This window comes from Vicia villosa, unplaced genomic scaffold, assembly GCF_029867415.1.
Source record: "Vicia villosa cultivar HV-30 ecotype Madison, WI unplaced genomic scaffold, Vvil1.0 ctg.000816F_1_1, whole genome shotgun sequence".
Taxonomy (NCBI): domain Eukaryota; kingdom Viridiplantae; phylum Streptophyta; class Magnoliopsida; order Fabales; family Fabaceae; genus Vicia; species Vicia villosa.
Genome location: NW_026705359.1, coordinates 573,431 through 592,481, shown reverse-complemented (window position 1 = coordinate 592,481; position 19,051 = coordinate 573,431). Strand labels below are relative to the sequence as shown.

At 36.8% G+C, this 19,051-nt stretch overlaps 2 protein-coding genes across 2 annotated transcripts in view; both read left to right on the top strand.

Moving 5' to 3' along the window:
- Nucleotides 1–19,051, top strand: part of LOC131631384 (uncharacterized protein C6C3.02c-like) — a 65,812-nt gene that overhangs the window by 19,994 nt on the left and 26,767 nt on the right. The window lies entirely within an intron of this gene.
- LOC131631380 (dynamin-related protein 3A-like) lies at nucleotides 3,611–17,332 on the top strand. The gene is made up of 20 exons (XM_058902174.1): nucleotides 3,611–4,248; nucleotides 4,340–4,622; nucleotides 4,717–4,745; nucleotides 4,850–4,951; nucleotides 5,191–5,259; nucleotides 5,349–5,408; nucleotides 5,630–5,743; nucleotides 5,893–5,941; nucleotides 6,103–6,212; nucleotides 11,640–11,732; nucleotides 11,888–11,980; nucleotides 12,047–12,184; nucleotides 13,137–13,250; nucleotides 13,359–13,454; nucleotides 13,573–13,615; nucleotides 13,755–13,900; nucleotides 14,013–14,159; nucleotides 14,801–14,853; nucleotides 14,955–15,054; nucleotides 16,731–17,332. The coding sequence occupies exons 1-20, from the start codon at nucleotides 3,919–3,921 to the stop codon at nucleotides 16,866–16,868; spliced, it is 2,307 nt and encodes a 768-aa protein (XP_058758157.1). The 5' UTR covers nucleotides 3,611–3,918; the 3' UTR covers nucleotides 16,869–17,332.

Here is a 19,051-nt window from a genome sequence, read left to right as displayed (position 1 = left end):
TTATGCAAATTAAATGAATGATAAAGTGTAGCTCCGAATTCTAAGGTGGGGGATACAATCGACTAGGAGTGACATTTTTGCATAGTCCTTGCTGAATTTACCGAATATCCCGAGTATAAATGCTTGCCCCTGCTAATGGGGGTATGACTCTCATTCTACTAGAGGTCACCGACCTTTTCATCTAGATAAGGACCGCTCCTACTCGTCTAATCTTTCTTGGACTATTTTGGAGGAAGAACTGGTTACGCTTGCCTGATATGCCAGGTGTGCGTTCGGTGCTTTAGCCCTTGGTGGATCCGGCCACTGGAAGGCTCTTTGGTCTAGCCGACACCATGCTGAGAAACGATAAGACGCGAGGATTCTCGATTTGAAGCTTTAACGGGACAAATACCTGCATAAAGTAGAAAAAGCTTCTACCTCTCTCATCCGGGAGGTGAATGCCTTGCTTCATTTGAATCTCGCTGGTTCTCTCTTCGACCAGGTGAGTTATTTGGCGAAGACTGTGACGAAGAGTAACCAGCAACTAGCCGACTGTACGAGTAGTACCCTTGAGGTAGTTTCACAATTATTTGAGAATGCTTCACAGCAAATGGAGCATTTTCACCGCCCTTTGACTCTTTCCTATGAACAAATCTAATCGGATTAAGTGGTCAAAGATGGAGGGATCGTTTCTCTGTGGAAGTAGACATGTCAATTTTTTTTTTATGTATTGTCTATATAGTACCTTGTAATGGAAGAGTATGTAAGTATACTTTTTATGGAATGAAATGCTTTTCGTTACCAATTTATGGCATTTTTGTAGGATCCTGAGTGCATAGCTCTGGATCTTTGCGAACTTACGAGGGTTTTCCTTGAAATTAAATGGACGTCACTGGGGCTGTTCCCAGCAAAAGGTCGGATCCCATCCCTTCCACCAGATGAAAACCAGGTCAAAGGTAGATGTGTGGCCAACCCACCATGGCATATGGATTGGCTAGCTGCCAGGCGAAGGTGGGTCATGATTTCCTGTAGGGAATTGATTGTTGTGGCCGAATGTGAAAAGTGTCTCTGGTAGCACATCTGAATTTAGGTGGGGAATTCATTACTTTTTTCGAACGTATAAAGTGTCTCCAATAACACCCCTAACTTTAGGTGTGAAATTGATTTCTTTCGTCGAACGTGCAAAATGTCTCTAACATCAACCCTAAATTTAGGTGGGGAATTGATTGTTCTTGTCGGACTTGCAAAGCGTCTTTGACAACACCTCTGAATTCATCCGGGCATCAATATTATCGGTTGTACCCTAAGTTTTCCGTGCACCGGGAATTGATTGTTCTCGTCGAACGTGCAAAGCGTCTTCGACAACATCTCTAATTTTATTATTTCCAGACACATATGTACTTTAGGAGATAAACAATACGTGTATAATATTTGAGATGATTCGGAAATAGGAAACATAACTAGGAGGGCCATTCGCCGTTTATTCTTTTGATTCTCTTTGGTTTGTTCAGCCCCTTCTTGTAGGATGGATACCCATTATGTTGAGTTAACTGGTGAAGGAAACGACATTGATCTTCATGTCTGCGCTTTCTCCCTGATCATTATGGAGAGCCTAATATTTTCTCTTTGCTCCCTCTAGGTCATCGTTCGTAGTGGTCGGTTTTCCCTACAAGTTGAGGTATTTAAGCTTTAGATACACCGACGAGGCAACAACATCCAGTATGGCTGGAAGGGTCATCCAAAGATGCAATTATAAACACTTATGCAGGGAACTACCAAAAATCGAGAATTTCCCCCATATGTCCTTTCCATCACCTATGGAAACCTTCATTTCCACATATACCCATGGATGGGTAGTGGGTCTATTAAATGCTTGGAGACCAAAGCTTTCGTTAGAAAATAAACCACTTCGATCCAATCCCATCGTCTCGAACAACTTCGAGTACATGATGTCATAGGAGATGTTGTCGTCAATAAGTATACTTGATACGTCGAATTGCACAATCGTATTAATGATCACTAAGGAGAAGATCTCGTTGGGAATGCCTATAATATTCTGAGTCCTGGAATCCCAACATAAGTCAGTTATGGACTTTTGTTGAAGTACTTCCTTCCTTGTGATAGGCATACAACATTTTTGCAGTCTTCCTCTTCATAGTGCCTTTGGAGCGGAGGTTTACCCGTGGTGCTCCCCCGGTTATTGCGGCGATGTAGGAGCGTTTTCCCTTACTTGCCTCCTTGCTTTCTCTACTTGTTCCAGCTTCCGCGGTCTTTGAGGGAGACTTACCCATAAGTGACTCCTCTCTATCCCGCTTTCCCTATTAACATATTATGTTAGCCGTTCGCTCTTGATTAGTCCTTTGATGACTTCCTTCAGTTGGATGCAATCGTCAATGTTGTGGTTGTGACTCTTGTGGAAGCGACAATACTTTAATTTGCCTGTCTGAGATGTCTCTTTAATGTGGTTAGGAGGTCAGATTCCTCCTTTTCGAAACTCAATAATTGCACAGTCTTGATAAATTTTCTCCCAGGATACCGTTAGGAGGTGTACTTGTCGTACTTTCCCAACATACCCCAGTCAAAGTCATCTCGACGCCGGTGGGACTCCTTACCGGTCGGGCTACTGAAATGGGACACGATATAGTCGGGGTTGTCAAATTGCATGGTCAACTTCTCCTCTAGAAGCATGTAAGGTTCAGTCATAGATAACATTTTCTAGACAACCTTCACCTTCTTCTTCCCTAACTTTTTCTTGAAGGGGTGGTATCTCAAAAGGCCATTCTCAAATATTCAACACTAAAGACCTTCTTGAGACCCTTTCACCTCGACAACAACCTCTGTGAATTGGTCTTTGTATGACCGCAAACTCTCTTTATTTCCTCAGATGACCCGCTTGAGGCGACTTCAATTACAGGGCGTTGATTCCGGGTTGTGAAATGCGCATAAAACCTCTCACAGATCTTTACCACAAGTCTTTTGTCGCTCTTATGCGATTCTTTCTACTAAAGAGCCTCGTCTCTCTCTGTCATGACTGGTTCTGGGACAATAACACAAGTCTATCCTAACGTAACCTCTTAGACAATATTTTTCTATTAGGGAGTGTTGTGAAGGCTTTCTTTTAGGTGCTGAAGTCTCCCTTTAAGCGCGTGTGAGTTATGTTGTCGAACGATGTTGAACATATTGTTCAATAGCAATACTTTGCACGCCGAGGTTTGCTTGGAGAGCATAGATGCCACACAAGATTTGTGACGATATAATTTGAGGCCAGACAACGACAGGTTTGAACACGAAAGTAACTTAACCCCATTTCAAATTTCACAAAATATCTACGAAGTTTTTACAACGAAATCTAATTATATTTTGTTTGGATATTTCTTTATCAAATGAATTTGATAATTTTCAGTTTAACTAATGGATTGAATAAAAACAAAAATGAAATAGATGAATTGCTCTAACCATTTAAATTGTCAAATGGATGAAATGAACCCAATCTATTTTTGTTGACAGCTAGAGTCCAACGTGTTAATCATTTGTTATTGTGTTGAATGGATGTGATGGATTTAACTTTGCCTAAATTTATCAACGTGAACAAGTGAATTGTTATGCCACTTCTAAAGTGTAGGATTTTCATTGATTTTGATAAACATATATTTGGAGAATTCCTAATTGATTTTTTTTGTTGACAGATCACAGAAGTCCCAACTGTCATTAGCGAAAAATAATGACTGAATTATTATATTGATTATTGAACACTTCAAACTCTCGAAATTTGCTTAACTTTTCTCCTCTTCTCATCATTCAAAAAACCTGTTTCATTTACGAAAGAACTCAAAGTAGTTGAAAACCGCGAATTACACGAAGTGAGTTGAGCTGAGATTCAATTCAACTAACAAAATCACTTATCACCATTCCAATCGCAGCTAAAACCCTAATCAAGTTATGGCGGCGGCCAACGACGGCGCCCCGCTCGGATCCTCCGTAATCTCACTAGTCAACAAACTTCAAGACATCTTCAGCCGCGTCGGAAGCCAATCCTCCATCGACCTCCCTCAGGTTGCCGTTGTCGGCAGCCAGAGTAGCGGCAAGTCTAGCGTCCTCGAAGCTCTCGTCGGCCGTGACTTCCTCCCCCGTGGTAACGAAATCTGCACGAGAAGACCTCTCGTTCTCCAGCTCGTTCACATTCAATCCTCCCAACCGGAATCCGCCGAGTTTCTTCATCTACCTGGCCGGACCTTCCATGATTTCTCCCAAGTCCGTGCTGAAATTCAGGTTTGTTCACTTCTCTCAATTTCAATAACGCTACTAGTTGCATTGAATTGAATTGAATAAGATATTGATGATGATTTGATGTTTTTTTAAGGCTGAAACTGATAGGGAAGCTGGAGGGAACAAAGGTGTTTCTGATAAGCAGATTCGTCTCAAGATTTTTTCACCTAATGTACTTGATATTACACTTGTGGATCTCCCTGGTATTACCAAGGTTCCGGTCGGTGATCAACCTTCGGATATTGAAGCTCGAATTAGAACCATGATCATGTCCTATATCAAAGTTCCCACTTGTCTCATTCTTGCTGTTACTCCTGCTAATTCAGATATGGCTAATTCTGATGCTCTTCAAATGGCTGGAAATGCTGATCCTGATGGTGCCCTTTTTATATCCCTAAATCAATTTAATCTTTTTCGAAATCTATGTGTTTGGTTTTTAAATGCTTTCTTTTCCCTTTCCCTTTGTTGCAGGTCATAGAACGATAGGTGTCATAACCAAGGTTTAGTATATCTCTCTGATATGAAAATGTAATTATGAATTTTGTTATGCGGTTTGCTTGTTCTGACGAGTTTAGGAACAAAATTGCTTGGACTTGGATTGTAGTTGGACATCATGGACAGAGGTACTGATGCTAGGAATCTGTTAAAGGGAGACATTATTCCCCTCCGACTTGGTTATGTCGGTGTTGTGAATCGGAGCCAGGAGGTAATGTGTTCTATTCCATCTTGCTGTTATGAATTACAGCAGCTTCTGGCTTGCTACATTTAGACTTTGCATGTGCTTCTATCTGTTAAGAATGGGTTGTTATTAAATATTGAGTGCATGCACACAAGGGCAATATGTCATCAACCCAAACAAATATTCACTTGTATAAATTGATTGATCAGTGTCTAGGTCAACATGTAATACTAAAATCCAGTTGTTTTGTTTTCATGTCAAATTAGGATATTATGATGAATCGGAGTATAAAGGATGCTCTTGATGCTGAAGAGAAGTTTTTCCGCAATCATCCTGTAAGGAAGTGTTATTACTTATTGCATACTAGTTTGTAATATTCATTACTTGTCACTTCTTTATTCTGATTTCTTCTGTGCTATTCAAGATATATAGTGGTCTAGCTGATAGTTGTGGCGTTCCTCAATTGGCAAAGAAGTTGAACAAGGTAGGCTTTGCAATGTTGAAAATGCAAATTAGTTTTTGTTATTTATTTTAATTTCTTAAATGCTGGCCTTAACTATACCTTCACCTTGCTCATACAATTAAAATATGGAATTCCTAGAAATTACCCAAAAGATCAAACTGTTTTAAATTCTTAGAAGATTCCAATTCCTGGACCTGGGCATTTTAAATTTATTTACATATTTGCCTGTTCATCTCTTGCAGATCCTTGCACAACATATCAAGGCTGTGCTACCAGGGCTGAAAGCACGCATAAGCACTTCACTAGTCACTCTTGCAAAGGAACATGCAAGCTATGGAGATATCACAGAGTCCAAGGCATGTGTTAATACTTTGATGTGTCTCTATGATATTTGTAAATAATACTGTATGACGATTCTCCTTCTTGTTATATAAAGCAACACATTTCGTGCTTTGACTGGCCATATACCTTAGTTTATCTATACATGATTCTTCATATCTTCCAGGCTGGGCAGGGCGCACTTATCCTGAATATTCTTTCAAAATATTGTGACGGTACTTAACTATCTCAACCATAAGATTTCTTATCTCCTCTTCAGCTCTTACATTTGCAAAATCATTCCGTTTTTGATAATATTTGCCAATTGATTTTCAATATATAACTAATTGTTTATCTCCCAAAGTCACTAATTCTAATTTTTTTTTATTGAAAAAAGCTTTCTCCTCCATGGTAGAGGGGAAGAATGAGGCGATGTCTACATCTGAACTATCAGGTGGAGCACGGATTAATTACATTTTTCAGTCCATATTTGTGAGGAGTTTAGAGGTATGAACTTTTTGTTTTTTGTATATATGATTGTAACTGTGTAATTTATTAGCAAATGGGTATAGTTAACTTATAACGCCATTAACCTTTGTAATTTATTAGCAAATAACGACCCACCTAGCCTATATCTATTTGGTTGTAGTTGGTGTGCATCTAATCAATTTATCCTATTTAATTTAGATCCCCATAAACAGGTTTTCTGCTCATTATTCTTGCATCATTCACACATGTAGAAAAAGGTTTGATAATATATTATTTGAAAATTATGTTACAATACAATAGTTAATTTGTTTAAATAGAGAAAAATCTAGATCTACTGGGCTTTGCATAACGGGCTCATACGATAAGATAAAATTCATTAAATAAAAAATAAAATCATTTGTTAACACATATGCCAGCTTGTACCTCCAAAGAATGTAAGTGGTAGTTATCAATCCACTACCCATCTTCTCTTTAATGAAATGTCGATTAATGTCAATGTGTTTTGTTTTGTCATGTTGAATAGGATTATGTGCAATACTAATGACCGATTCGTTGTCACAAAACAGTTTCATAAGATCTTCACGAAGTGTCTTAAAATCTTCTAGAACATGTTTCATCCACAATAGTTAACAAGTTTCTTGTGCCATAACTCTAAAATCTGCTTTAGCTCTTGATCGTTCCACTACGCTTTGCTTTTTGTTTCTCCAAGAAACAAGATTTCCACCTTTTTTGAACAAAAAAACCTAGTCTACAACTTGCCAATGTCTTGCCCTTAGATCATGCATGAAACAGGAACAACTCCAATGCCAAACAAACAGCAATGAAGAGGCTAGAACAACTCAGTCGTTGATGCTAAGAAGGTATAGGAGTGCGCACAAAATTTGTGTAAAACACCGAAATGCGTTAATATCCACGAAAAAATGAGTCGCCCCAAAAAAAATAAAAATTGAGTATCTTCGAACTATGATTTTGACCACTGAAATGGAAAAAGGATGACCCGATCTTACAATCTGCAAGAAAATAGCAAAAACCTTATCAAGGGAGGACAATGCTTGTGGTTCATTGATAGGAATCAACTTAGTATTCTAGGAAATAAACAAATAACAATGATACTGAGCAAATATTCTGTTTGTATTCAATAATGGCTAGAGTTCAAATGGGATCTAGCTTCAAGAATTACCACAGATTAGGGCAAATAAGAAAGTCTGCAGGAAAAGAAATAAAAAGAGAGGCTCTTCGAGAGGCCTTTACTCTCCTAGGTGGGAATTCCACTTCAGTACTAGTCTGCCTCCACTACTGCTACAGGCACTATATTTATTCTAAAACCTAGGATGATACTCCTATTAGAGGCTGCCAGCTGTCTGACAGCTGTGACAGCCCATGTGCTCCCTAAAGCACTAACTGTCCTTCATTCTGTTTTGTCTTTTCCTGACATAGAATTTGCCATACCTACCAATTCCCTCCCCTTAAAGACTATCCTTGTCCTCAAGGATAAAATCTGGAAATTCTTCCTTCAACTTGCATAGCTACTTCCCAGGAATTTTCAAACTCTGGCAGATTTGCCCATTTCACCAACATTTCCCTCTCACCTTGTCCATTTAGCCTCTCATCAATAACCCTCTCTGGAAGAGGCTCCAACTGCCAATCCTCATTCATACATGAGGGCAAGGGTTGTGGCAACATTGAGGGAGCAACTGCCTTCTTCAGCAAGGAAACATGAAAGACAGGATGCACCTTGGTATCTTCAGGTAGCTTAAGTTCATAAGCTACAGCTCCCACCCTCTTGATTATCTCATATGGGCCATAGTACCTTGGGCTCAGCTTCTGATTAACTCTTTTGGCCAACTTCTTGAGCTTGTATGGTGCTATTTTTAGATAGACCATGTCTCCCAAATCATACTTTACCTCCCTTCTATGTTTATTAGCATGTGTTCTCATCTGACCTTGAGCCTTCATTAATTGCTCTTGCATCTTCTTGATCATTTCATTCCTTTCAGCTGTCAGATTATTAACTTCCTCAACTGCTGAAGGGTGTGCATCACCTCTGATTAAAGTGGGATGGACTCTACCATAAAGTGCTTCAAAAGGAGTATTTTTCAGAGAAGCATGGTACTTAGTATTATACCAATACTCTGCCCATGCTAACCATCTAGGCCATTGCTTATGTTTCAACCCTGTCAAACACCTAAAAAATGTCTCCACACATCGATTGATCACTTCAACTTGTCCATCAGACTGAGGGTGATATGCACTACTATTTTTCTGTTTTGTTCCAGCTTGCTTAAATAACTCTGACCAGAAACTACTCAAAAACACTTTGTCTCTCTCAAACACTATGGAACTAGGGAATCCATGCAGTCTCACTACCTCCTTGACAAATAATTCAGCTATGTATTTGGTTGTATATGGATGAATCACCGGTAAGAAGTAAGCATATTTAGTAAGTCTGTCCACCACCACCATGATGGAATCTATCCCTGCTTGTAGCATTTCTTTGATTATCTTTTCTATTTCATTTTTTTGGTAAAAAGGGTTCCTGTACGGTCTCAGATTTGGAACAGTGACACCATTTTTCCGCACAGTCGCATGGTCATGCTCTCTCTTAAGTGGTAAACCAGCAGGCATGCTAAAAACATCCTCAAATTTTGTCAAAAGTGTATCCCATTCAGATGAGGTTTCCACCTTTGGACCCTTAAACCTACTCCCTTTTAGTGACTGCACGTAGAAACCTACTCCTTCATTTGCTAGAGCCTTCAACATGGCCTTCCATGAAGCTTTCCGGTTGCATAAGGAAAGGTCACCCTGTATGTTATACTTCTCCCCTGCCACTTCCCATTTCAAACAGAGTTTCCCAAAATTTGCTTCAATATTACCCAAGTTGGCTAACCAGTCTGTGCCTAGTACCATCTCTGATCCTTCCAACTCCATCAAGAAGAAATGTTGTTGAAATTCCACTCCTTGAATCTGAAATTTCAACCTTTCACACACACCTTGATTTCTGACCTTGTCTCCATTTCCTACTTCTATCACATACACATGAGTATCCACCAATTTCAACTTCAACTCAGTCACTAACCCAGAAGCTATGAAATTACTTGTGGCTCCTGAGTCAATTAAAGTCAGCCCCTTTCTTTCCCCTATCACACACCACACCTTGAAGGACTTGTTGAAAGTGACCCCTTCTTTACTTTGCAAGGACAATTTCAAGGTTTTCAATTCTTCTCCCTCATCTTTCTCAACCTTATGGTCAGTAATCACTTCTTTTTCCGCCTCTTCCTCATTGCTCCCTTCACACAACATTAACTTCCTGTGCTTGAACTTACAAACACGCTCCCTATTCCATTTGTCACCAGATTTGAAACACAAGTCTTTCTTACTGTGTTCCTCTAATTCAAGTGGGTTTAACCTTCTACCCCTAAACTTATCATGGGTAACTGGACCCCCTTTTTCCATGTCCTTCCTGGCTCCAGTAAAATCACCGGGGTCCTTGAATTTTACACTTCCTCCTCTATCCTTCCATGGGGCTCCTCTTCTCATCACCACCTCGTTCTTCTCATCACCATATGGATCTTCTCCTTTGAAGAGTGGAATCTCCAACCTCCGCCTACTTCCGAAGAATCGGGGACCGGTTCCACCTCCAAGACGGTTGTGACGTGGTCGCGACTCCCTTGACAACGTACTCCGGTCACTACCTTTATCGTCCTCTTCCTCCTCGTAACCTCTTCCCTTTCGTCTACGATTTCGAGCAGGTCGCTCTTGAATCAGTTGTCTAATCTGCTCCACCGTCACCCGCGGTCGTGCTTGTTGCTCCAACACCAACTCACAAATTTGTGCCATAGTTCCTTCGACGCTATCCATCCTCTGTTCGATTGTGTTGACTCTGTTTTCCATAATGCTTTGTGTAATGAACATTCAGTAGGTAATGACCATTCAGTAGATAAACGTAACCAAGGCTCTAGATACCAAATTGATAGGAATCAACTTAGTATTCTAGGAAATAAACAAATAACAATGATACTGAGCAAATATTCTGTTTGTATTCAATAATGGCTAGAGTTCAAATGGGATCTAGCTTCAAGAATTACCACAGATTAGGGCAAATAAGAAAGTCTGCAGGAAAAGAAATAAAAAGAGAGGCTCTTCGAGAGGCCTTTACTCTCCTAGGTGGGAATTCCACTTCAGTACTAGTCTGCCTCCACTACTGCTACAGGCACTATATTTATTCTAAAACCTAGGATGATACTCCTATTAGAGGCTGCCAGCTGTCTGACAGCTGTGACAGCCCATGTGCTCCCTAAAGCACTAACTGTCCTTCATTCTGTTTTGTCTTTTCCTGACATAGAATTTGCCATACCTACCATTCATGCATTGGGAACGTGTGGGGCGTCTGGTGGTGTTGCTTTTATTTTTAACATCTTGTTCGGTGTTTTGAGATGAAGGAATTGTTATGGTTGTTGACATGAATATGTGATTTATGATGTTTTAAACGCACTATGACAAAGGTTGTGACAAAGGTTATATGGACGCTAATATGGCAAAAATTTGTTGCGGACATAAAAGATGCAATAAGAAGCTAAATTCATTTCACTGAAAAATGTGTACCTAATGCGGAAAAATATACTGACGGCTAGGGTTTATGCGGAAATTAGACTTTCAAAACGGGAGCTCGTGAGATAGCATGTAGAAAAAGGTTTTATATTATATTACTTCAAAGTTATATTACAATAAGATAGTTCTGTTGAGTCACGAGTCCCATGTCAGAAAATATATGGTATGAAGTATGAACATATGTTTATAACCGACAGCAATCCTCCCGTTACAAGTCGGTTTTATAAGGATGAGCTAGGCCGGATGCGTATGGATGTTTGCGTTGTGATGGTATAGTTTCTGGCGTAGATAGATTGACGGTCTCCGGTTCTTATGGTAGGGCGCGTGTTAGTACCAGCAATCATTGATGCTTTTCGGCAGCGGTGGTGGACATGGATACTTCTCCGGCAGCAGCGGCAGCATTCCGGTGACTGTTCTTGAGAAGTTCATTTGTTTAAACAGAGAAAAGTTTAGATTTCGCTAACAGACCCATACACTAGAATAAAATTAATTAAAATTCAAATAATAATTTCTAAAGATAAAGTAAAACTACTGGGATCTATTACAATATGCAATTTGATTTTTGTTAAAGGCGATGATGATGTCAAGTATTATTAATGATTTTGCAAATGTTGAACTAAATGCTTCATGTGCCTTGTTTTTACTGTTCAAACAAACTATGTTGCATACAAGTTGGTATCAAATTGAAGGGCTAAAAGGGAAAAGAAAAATCATGTTTTATATGAGCATACATTTATTTAGGCAACAATAAAGTCATGAGATCCAATTACTATTGTGTTGCTCTCTTCAGCTAGCTTATAAGTCCTATTATTTAATGTCATTTAATGTATCTTATAGGAAGTGGATCCGTGTGAAGACTTGACTGATGATGATATTCGTACCGCGATACAGAATGCAACTGGACCTAAAGCAGCACTCTTTGTTCCAGATGTAGGTCTTGTTGCCATCACATATAATTTTCCGTTTTCTTTAAGGAACACATATTTATACTATTGAATCATTGATGGAGCAATTTTTCCCCAACTGCAGAACATACTTTGGTATTAAAAAAAGAACATACTTATCTATTATTTCCATCTAACTAGGTTCCATTTGAAGTCCTTGTGCGGAGGCAGATATCTCGGCTATTGGATCCAAGTCTTCAATGTGCCAGGTTTATATATGACGAGTTAATGAAGGTAAGGATTTATAGCTTTTCCATTTCTTCTGCAAATGTGTGCCAGATTAAAATATCTTCTTTTCAGATCAGCCATCGCTGTATGGTGACTGAACTGCAGCGATTCCCTTTCTTGAGAAAACACATGGATGAAGTTATTGGAAACTTTTTACGAGAAGGCCTTGAACCCTCAGAGACTATGATCACACACATCATAGAAATGGAGGTATGATGAAATTTTACTTATGTGTTACGTAAATATAGATATGCTTCCCCTTCTACTGCAACTTTCATTTTAGTATTTAGACATGCTTCCGGTTGTTATAGTCGAGTTGCGTCTTTAGAGCTGATGTCGCTTGCTGCACTACGTATCTGTTTATGCTGCTGTTTCCAGAACTCAATTTGTTTCAGTTCGGTTTGAAGGTTTTACACCTACTAGCCGAGGCTTCAGCTATGGATAGCACTGGCCATTCATCCTTTTTGGTTTTGTTTGAAGATGTGACATCTTCTACTTTGGATTTCAGCTGCTGTTAACACTGGCTTAGTATTATATCGTTTTGGGTTGTCCGCTGTTCATGAATGTCACCGGTAGTTTCTTCATTGGTTGTTGTTAGGTGGTTTTTTCTTCAGCACAACCTTTATTGGTTGATTGTTCTGGAGTTCTTCATTGGTTTATCCAATATATCTTTTCTAGGTCTAATTATGTCAGGTGTTATATTTTCTATTTCAAACGAATTATTTGTAACAAGTTTAAAACTTGGTAAGCTTTAGCTTGAGAACTTAGAGCATTAGAAAATATCTTATAATATCTATTTTACTATCTTAGATTATTAGAGTATCTTGGACTGTTTTCAAAGCTTGTTTTTATGTTAATTATTATTATTATGATTAGTTTCCTAATTTCTCTATTTAGTTAAGATTGAGCCTATGGATTCCTATAAATAAGGACTGGCGTTTATTCTTTTGTACCGAGTTAGTCTCAAGCTATTACTAGTAATATTCAAACTCATATAATTTTCTCCTCTTTTCATCTAGAATCCTACTATATTCATAATTTTTTGGAGTTCTAGTAGAAACCTGTTAACAAAGATTGGCTTATTAAGATGATGGTCTGTCTATTAAAGTGAAACTTCTATTCCTTATCTTCAATGTCTTGGTTAAATTACTGCATTTTGCAGATGGATTACATAAACACTTCCCACCCAAATTTTATTGGTGGAAGTAAAGCATTAGAAGCTGCAGTTCAACAGACCAAGTCTTCTACAGTTTCTCTGCCAGTTTCTAAATTGAAGGTACACATACATTTTGTGGGCTCTATACATTGTTTTTCATACTAGCTGTGAAAACTAATTTGTGCTTTCCTATTTTTGGTTTGAAATTCTCCCGTTAATTTCTATTAGGACGCTTTGGATTCTGAGAAAGGATTAGCTTCTGAAAGAAGTGTAAAGTCTCGACCTATTCTTGCAAGACATGCCAATGGTGGAATGGCAGATCATGTAATTTTATCCTGTTTTGTTGACTGGAGGTTTTACTTTTCATGGCAAGATGAGGGATACTATATTATCTTGTTCTAATTTGTTGATACTAAATTACTAATGATATGGAAAAAAACAGGGTGTGCGTGCTGTATCGGATACTGATAAAGTAGTGCATTCAGGTACGTTGTTTTTTAATTTTAATATTTGAGTTTTCGGAGGCATGTGCTTTGTTATGCATTTAGTTTGGCACCTTTATTTTGTTTTTGGTCAATCAACTGTCTTTGATGTTTTTGGTTGCGTGGTGTTTGTTTCCCTCAGGAGCCGCTGGTGGATCTAGTTGGGGGATCTCATCTATTTTTGGTGGAGGTGATAACCGTGTGTCTATGAGGGAGAATACAAATAGTAAACCTCATTATGATCCAGTTCAGAGTGTGCATTCATCCTCTACAATTCATTTGAGAGAGGTGTATATACTATGTTAAAGTTGAAATTGATGCATTCATTTCTTGACAATTTGTTTTATGAGTGTGTGTGCGCACGCCTGCATCCATATTTAATGTGCTTTGGGTTTTGTAGCCCCCTTCTGTCTTGAGGCCATCTGAGAGAAGTTCAGAGACACTAGCTGTTGAAATTACAGTAACAAAGTTGCTTTTGAGGTCATATTACGAGATTGTCAGAAAAAATGTTGAGGATCTTATTCCTAAGGCGATTATGCACTTCTTGGTATCTTTCCCTTCTTTTTGACTTTACATTTTTTAATAAATATTTCAGTGATAAGTTTAGAGCTAGTGTATGATTCTTTCAAAATCGAATGGTATGTTAGGTGGTACACCAAAATCTTATGTTCCCATGTACCGAATCTATTTTGCAATCTGTGATTAATGACCATCAACCAAATGTATGCATATTGCGTGCTAATCCACTCGTTGCCTTTGCATAAAAAGTGCATAGAATCGTTATTAGTAGTTGCAATTTCTCTACTTGATTTGTTATTTATGCACTCTAACTTTAGTAATTTAGATATAGGCTTGTTTTGTGGGCTGTGGTATCTACAAAAATTTAGGTTACGAAAAAGGCAAGATGAGGAGTATCTGAATGATAGAATATAATATCAATAATATGGTGTGTGATAGTGTTACAAAAGACAATGCCCTGATCCTTATCCTTATCCTGATAGGCTGATCCTTGTTAAATAAGTAAAACAAGTCAAGAAATATATGAAAGATGGAAACAAACAAGTCTTAAGAGATCTATAAAATATGTTGATAATTCCAGAAAATCGAATAGCGTTGCAGTTTAGTATATTCCCTTTGCTACTTGAGTGTTTTTGAATATACCTGAATTTCCATGCATTCTATAACTAGGTAAATAACACGAAGAGAGAGCTGCACAATGTCTTCATCGCAAATCTATACAGGTAACATGGCTGTAGCCTGGAGATTCAAATTTATTTTGGAGTTGATATAATTTTTCTGATTTTGGTTGCTAATTTTGCTCTTTATGTCATTTAAAAACCAGAGACGATCTGTTTGAAGAGATGTTGCAAGAGCCTAATGAGATATCCGTCAAAAGAAAGCGCTGTCGAGAACTGCTCCGAGCTTATCAACAAGCTTTTCGAGTGAGATTCTTTTAACACTTCAGTTTGCACTTTCTAACTAAAGTTCTGTGTTATTTTATGATAGTTTGGATCTCCTTTAAAAAATTGTCTGTGATTTTCTGAGGAGAGCTCATGATAGTTGTTAATAACGTTGATCTGCTCACCTTAGACCAACACCTATACGTTGATCTGCTCACTTAGACCAACATCTATAGAGAGAAAAGAGGTGACAAGGAAGTTGAAGAGAGATTGATAATTTCTCTTGATTTGTTAGGAGAGAAGTAGGGAAGAGAGAGTAAAAAACAATGGGGCCCACAAAATTTAAAAACTTTTAATGTAAGTTGACGGGTGGTGTATGTATGGGATTGGTGGTCATGAATGGAGGGGCACCGTTACTCATTCCAAGATGGTTACAAAGCTATTCTGAAAGTTGTTACTCATCCAATTGAGAATACTTGGCACAAGTCTAACCCATTAAAAGCTTCTATTTGCTCTCCTAATCCTATAGGGTGTGAATGTGATTGGTAGAGTAGAAATTGGAAAGTGAGAGGTTTAAGGTAAGTTGAAGAGATTTCTCTTGATTTCTTAGTAGGGAAAAAAAACAATGTACCCCATATTTTACATTTTTTCCCTATCCACTTATCGAGAGAAAGTGCGAAGAAATAGACAAAGACCGAAGGAAGGGAGAAATGTTATTATTTTTTAAAAAGACAAAAATGTCCTTTAGTTTAAACCAACATACTAGTTTATTGATTATTATAAATTGAATTAATTTATTAGTTTGATATATAAATTATTACTTCTAATTAATTAAATTGTATGTAACTTAATTTATTTGTTTTAGTACTTATTTTAATTTGATGGATCTCGTTTGATTAAATGTGATTTATAACACATGAGAAGGTCCGTGGTGCTGGCTTGGTGATAATTCCAAACATCATACAAAATCTCCACTCTCAGATTTAACTAATTTAATTAATTTATTTTAATACTTATTTTAGTTTAATTGATTATTAATTTGATGGATCTGATTTGATGAAATGTGATTTATAATTATATCACATGAGAAGGTGCATGGTGATTTATATCGTAAAGTACAAAATTTCAACCCAAAGCTTTAACTCAATGATATCTGTCTTTTCTCTCTTATGAGATTCTTTCCAAGCAATCAAGGAGAGAGAGGAAAACACAATTCTTTATCTTTTGTTTGTCTCATCTTTCTCTTTTATCAGACAATGCGTCAAATGTACTCGATTTTCTATTTCATTCTCTTCACTTTTTTTTTACATCTTTCCCGTTCTCACTTTCTTCTTGAACCAAACATATGCTTAGGCTGCCCATCTATATTTAATGGAATTAATATTTTGTTTAGAAGACAATTGTGGTTCTCCTTGATTCTAATTGTTGGCTACTGACATTGGCTTCTCGCACGGTAAACACTCGTAATAGTTGTACATTGGTAATTGGTTTGTTTGTATATGATTATCATTAAAACCTTGATTTTCTGTGAACAAATAGGCTATTGACCTCAATGTTTTGAACATGATGACATTTTCTACATGAGTGTAGTTGACCTGTTACTGTTACTATTATCCAAGATATATATTTATATGATCTCGAAATCCATGAACTTTCCTGCTTAATCATGTTGATTCCAAAATATGGTTGGTCTCTGATAACTGTATTTCATCTTGTAGGACTTGGATGACCTACCTCTTGAAGCTGAAACAGTTGAATGGGGACACAATTCGCCTGAAACAACTGGCTTGCCTAAAATTCGTGGATTACCAACTTCTTCTATGTATTCTACTGGCAGTTCAGGAGACAGTGTCTAATAAGTTTGTATGTTCTTAAAAGACCCGAAAGTATAAGAAGTCTTCCATTCTGCAAATTTTGGTTCAAATACATGTCAGGTTTTGATCTCATGGTTGACAAATGAGTGCTGGTCATGTTTGTTGGCTAAGGGAATTGACTAACACTATTCATTTTATACGTAATGCTTCTGCAAATTTTGAGGGCGAGGGAGGGCCTGGAGCCGGAGTGCATTCAATTACTATTTTCTTTTCTGTTCTCATATAGCATTGCCATTATTTTTTCAGGCTCCAGAATGAATAACAGGAGCGGATGATCTTTCACATCCTTCACTATATTCATGTAAATTAGTATTACCATTTTTGTTTTTTTGGTAACAGATATTGTTCATAGGAACTTTCCAGGCTGTGTCCTATGAGTTGTTCAATTTTTCATTATTTTATTTGCATCAGCGGCAGGCTTGCATATCTCAAATGGCTGCTCAGAATGATGTTTGGACTTCCCTAATAACTTTACCTCTTCTCTCTCCTATTCACATTTGCTCTAATAATCCATTTAACTAGTTGAATAAATTACCATGAGTTTATATAACAAAACTAGTAACAAATCCGTTGCGTTCGCACGGATTCTGGTACGGGACACGTAGCTGTTTGGATATATAATTTTTAATTAAAAAAATGTTTGGTTACCTGTAAAAAAATAATAATTAAAAGTATAATTAACAAAAAAACATTTTGATCAGTAACTTTATGTCCCGTTAATAATCAATATTTTAATCAATAATTTAATGTCTCGTTTCAATGTACATTTATTTTTGTTTGTTGAATATTAGATGTACATTTTTTTAATTAAAATTAATAATCATTATTTGAGAAATAAATAATCAACATTAAGTAACTTTCTGTCCCGTTAAAAAAAATTGTATCAGTAACTTTATGTCCCGTTAGTAATCAATATTTTGATCAATAACTTTATGTCTTGTTTCAGATGTACATTTTTTAAATATTAGATGTACATTTTTTTTAATATAATTTTTTTAATTAAAATCAACAATAATTATTTGGAAAACAAATAAGGCAACTCACATTCATCAGCAAAGAATAAATTTTTATTTAAATCAAGACTATTTATTCCAACAAAAATAAAATATTAATTGATATATGGAGCAACAAATTAAAATATTAATTCTAACCATCTTCAAATCAAATCAGTTGTAAATCCTTTAATTTAAACCATGTTTACTTATTTTATAAAACTAAGCACATTATTAATGATCTTAAAATAATTAAATAATATTTAAATATATTTTAAAAACATGTTAAAATATTCTCACATATTTTTAAAGTATTTCTCAATTTAATTGTTTTTAAATATTTCAAAGGGTCTCAAATAGTATATGACATAATAATTATTTAAAAATAAATATTCAATAAATTGTTTAATAATTATCTCATATTTAAAATAATCAATCACACTTAAAAATATATTTGAATATCATTTAAAATATTTTTTTTTGGAAGAATAAGAATTATATATAAAATTCCAAAAAACGTTATACACACAAAATGCGATCCATAGGGTCCAGCATGAAAACACTATCAAAACCTAAACCAAACTCATAAGAGTAATGGAGCAATTCTTTCTCTAAGGTTTGGTTTTCTCCAAACTCTATTTACAACTATATCTATAATCTCACTTGGTATGTTTCTATATCTCTCATTATCTTTATCATTTGTATTATATACAATTTCATTCCTATAGATCCAGGGAGTCTGCCTATTCTAAATCCTGTAATAGCAGTCATTTTCTTCTCTTTCTCCTGATCAATACTCCCAGAGAATATTTTACATTTGGTAGGATTTGCCACCAGACCAGTTTACCTAGAGAACTCATGGAATTTGTCCATCACCAGTTGTATAAATCCTTCATCTCCTCTAGAGAACAACAAAAGATCAACTGCAAAACTCATATCCACAACCCAATTTTCTCACACTTACCATGGAATTTAAACTTAGGATCATGTTTCAGTTCACTAATTTTCCTATGTAGGTATTCCATGATCACTACAAAGAATAGAGGTGAGATAGGGTCACCCTGTCTCAATCCTTTTCCTACTTTCATGCTTTTTGAGATAGTACCATTGATGTTGAATTTGTAGCTCACTGTAGTAACTGCTATCATAGTCTAGTCAATAAACTTTCCAGGG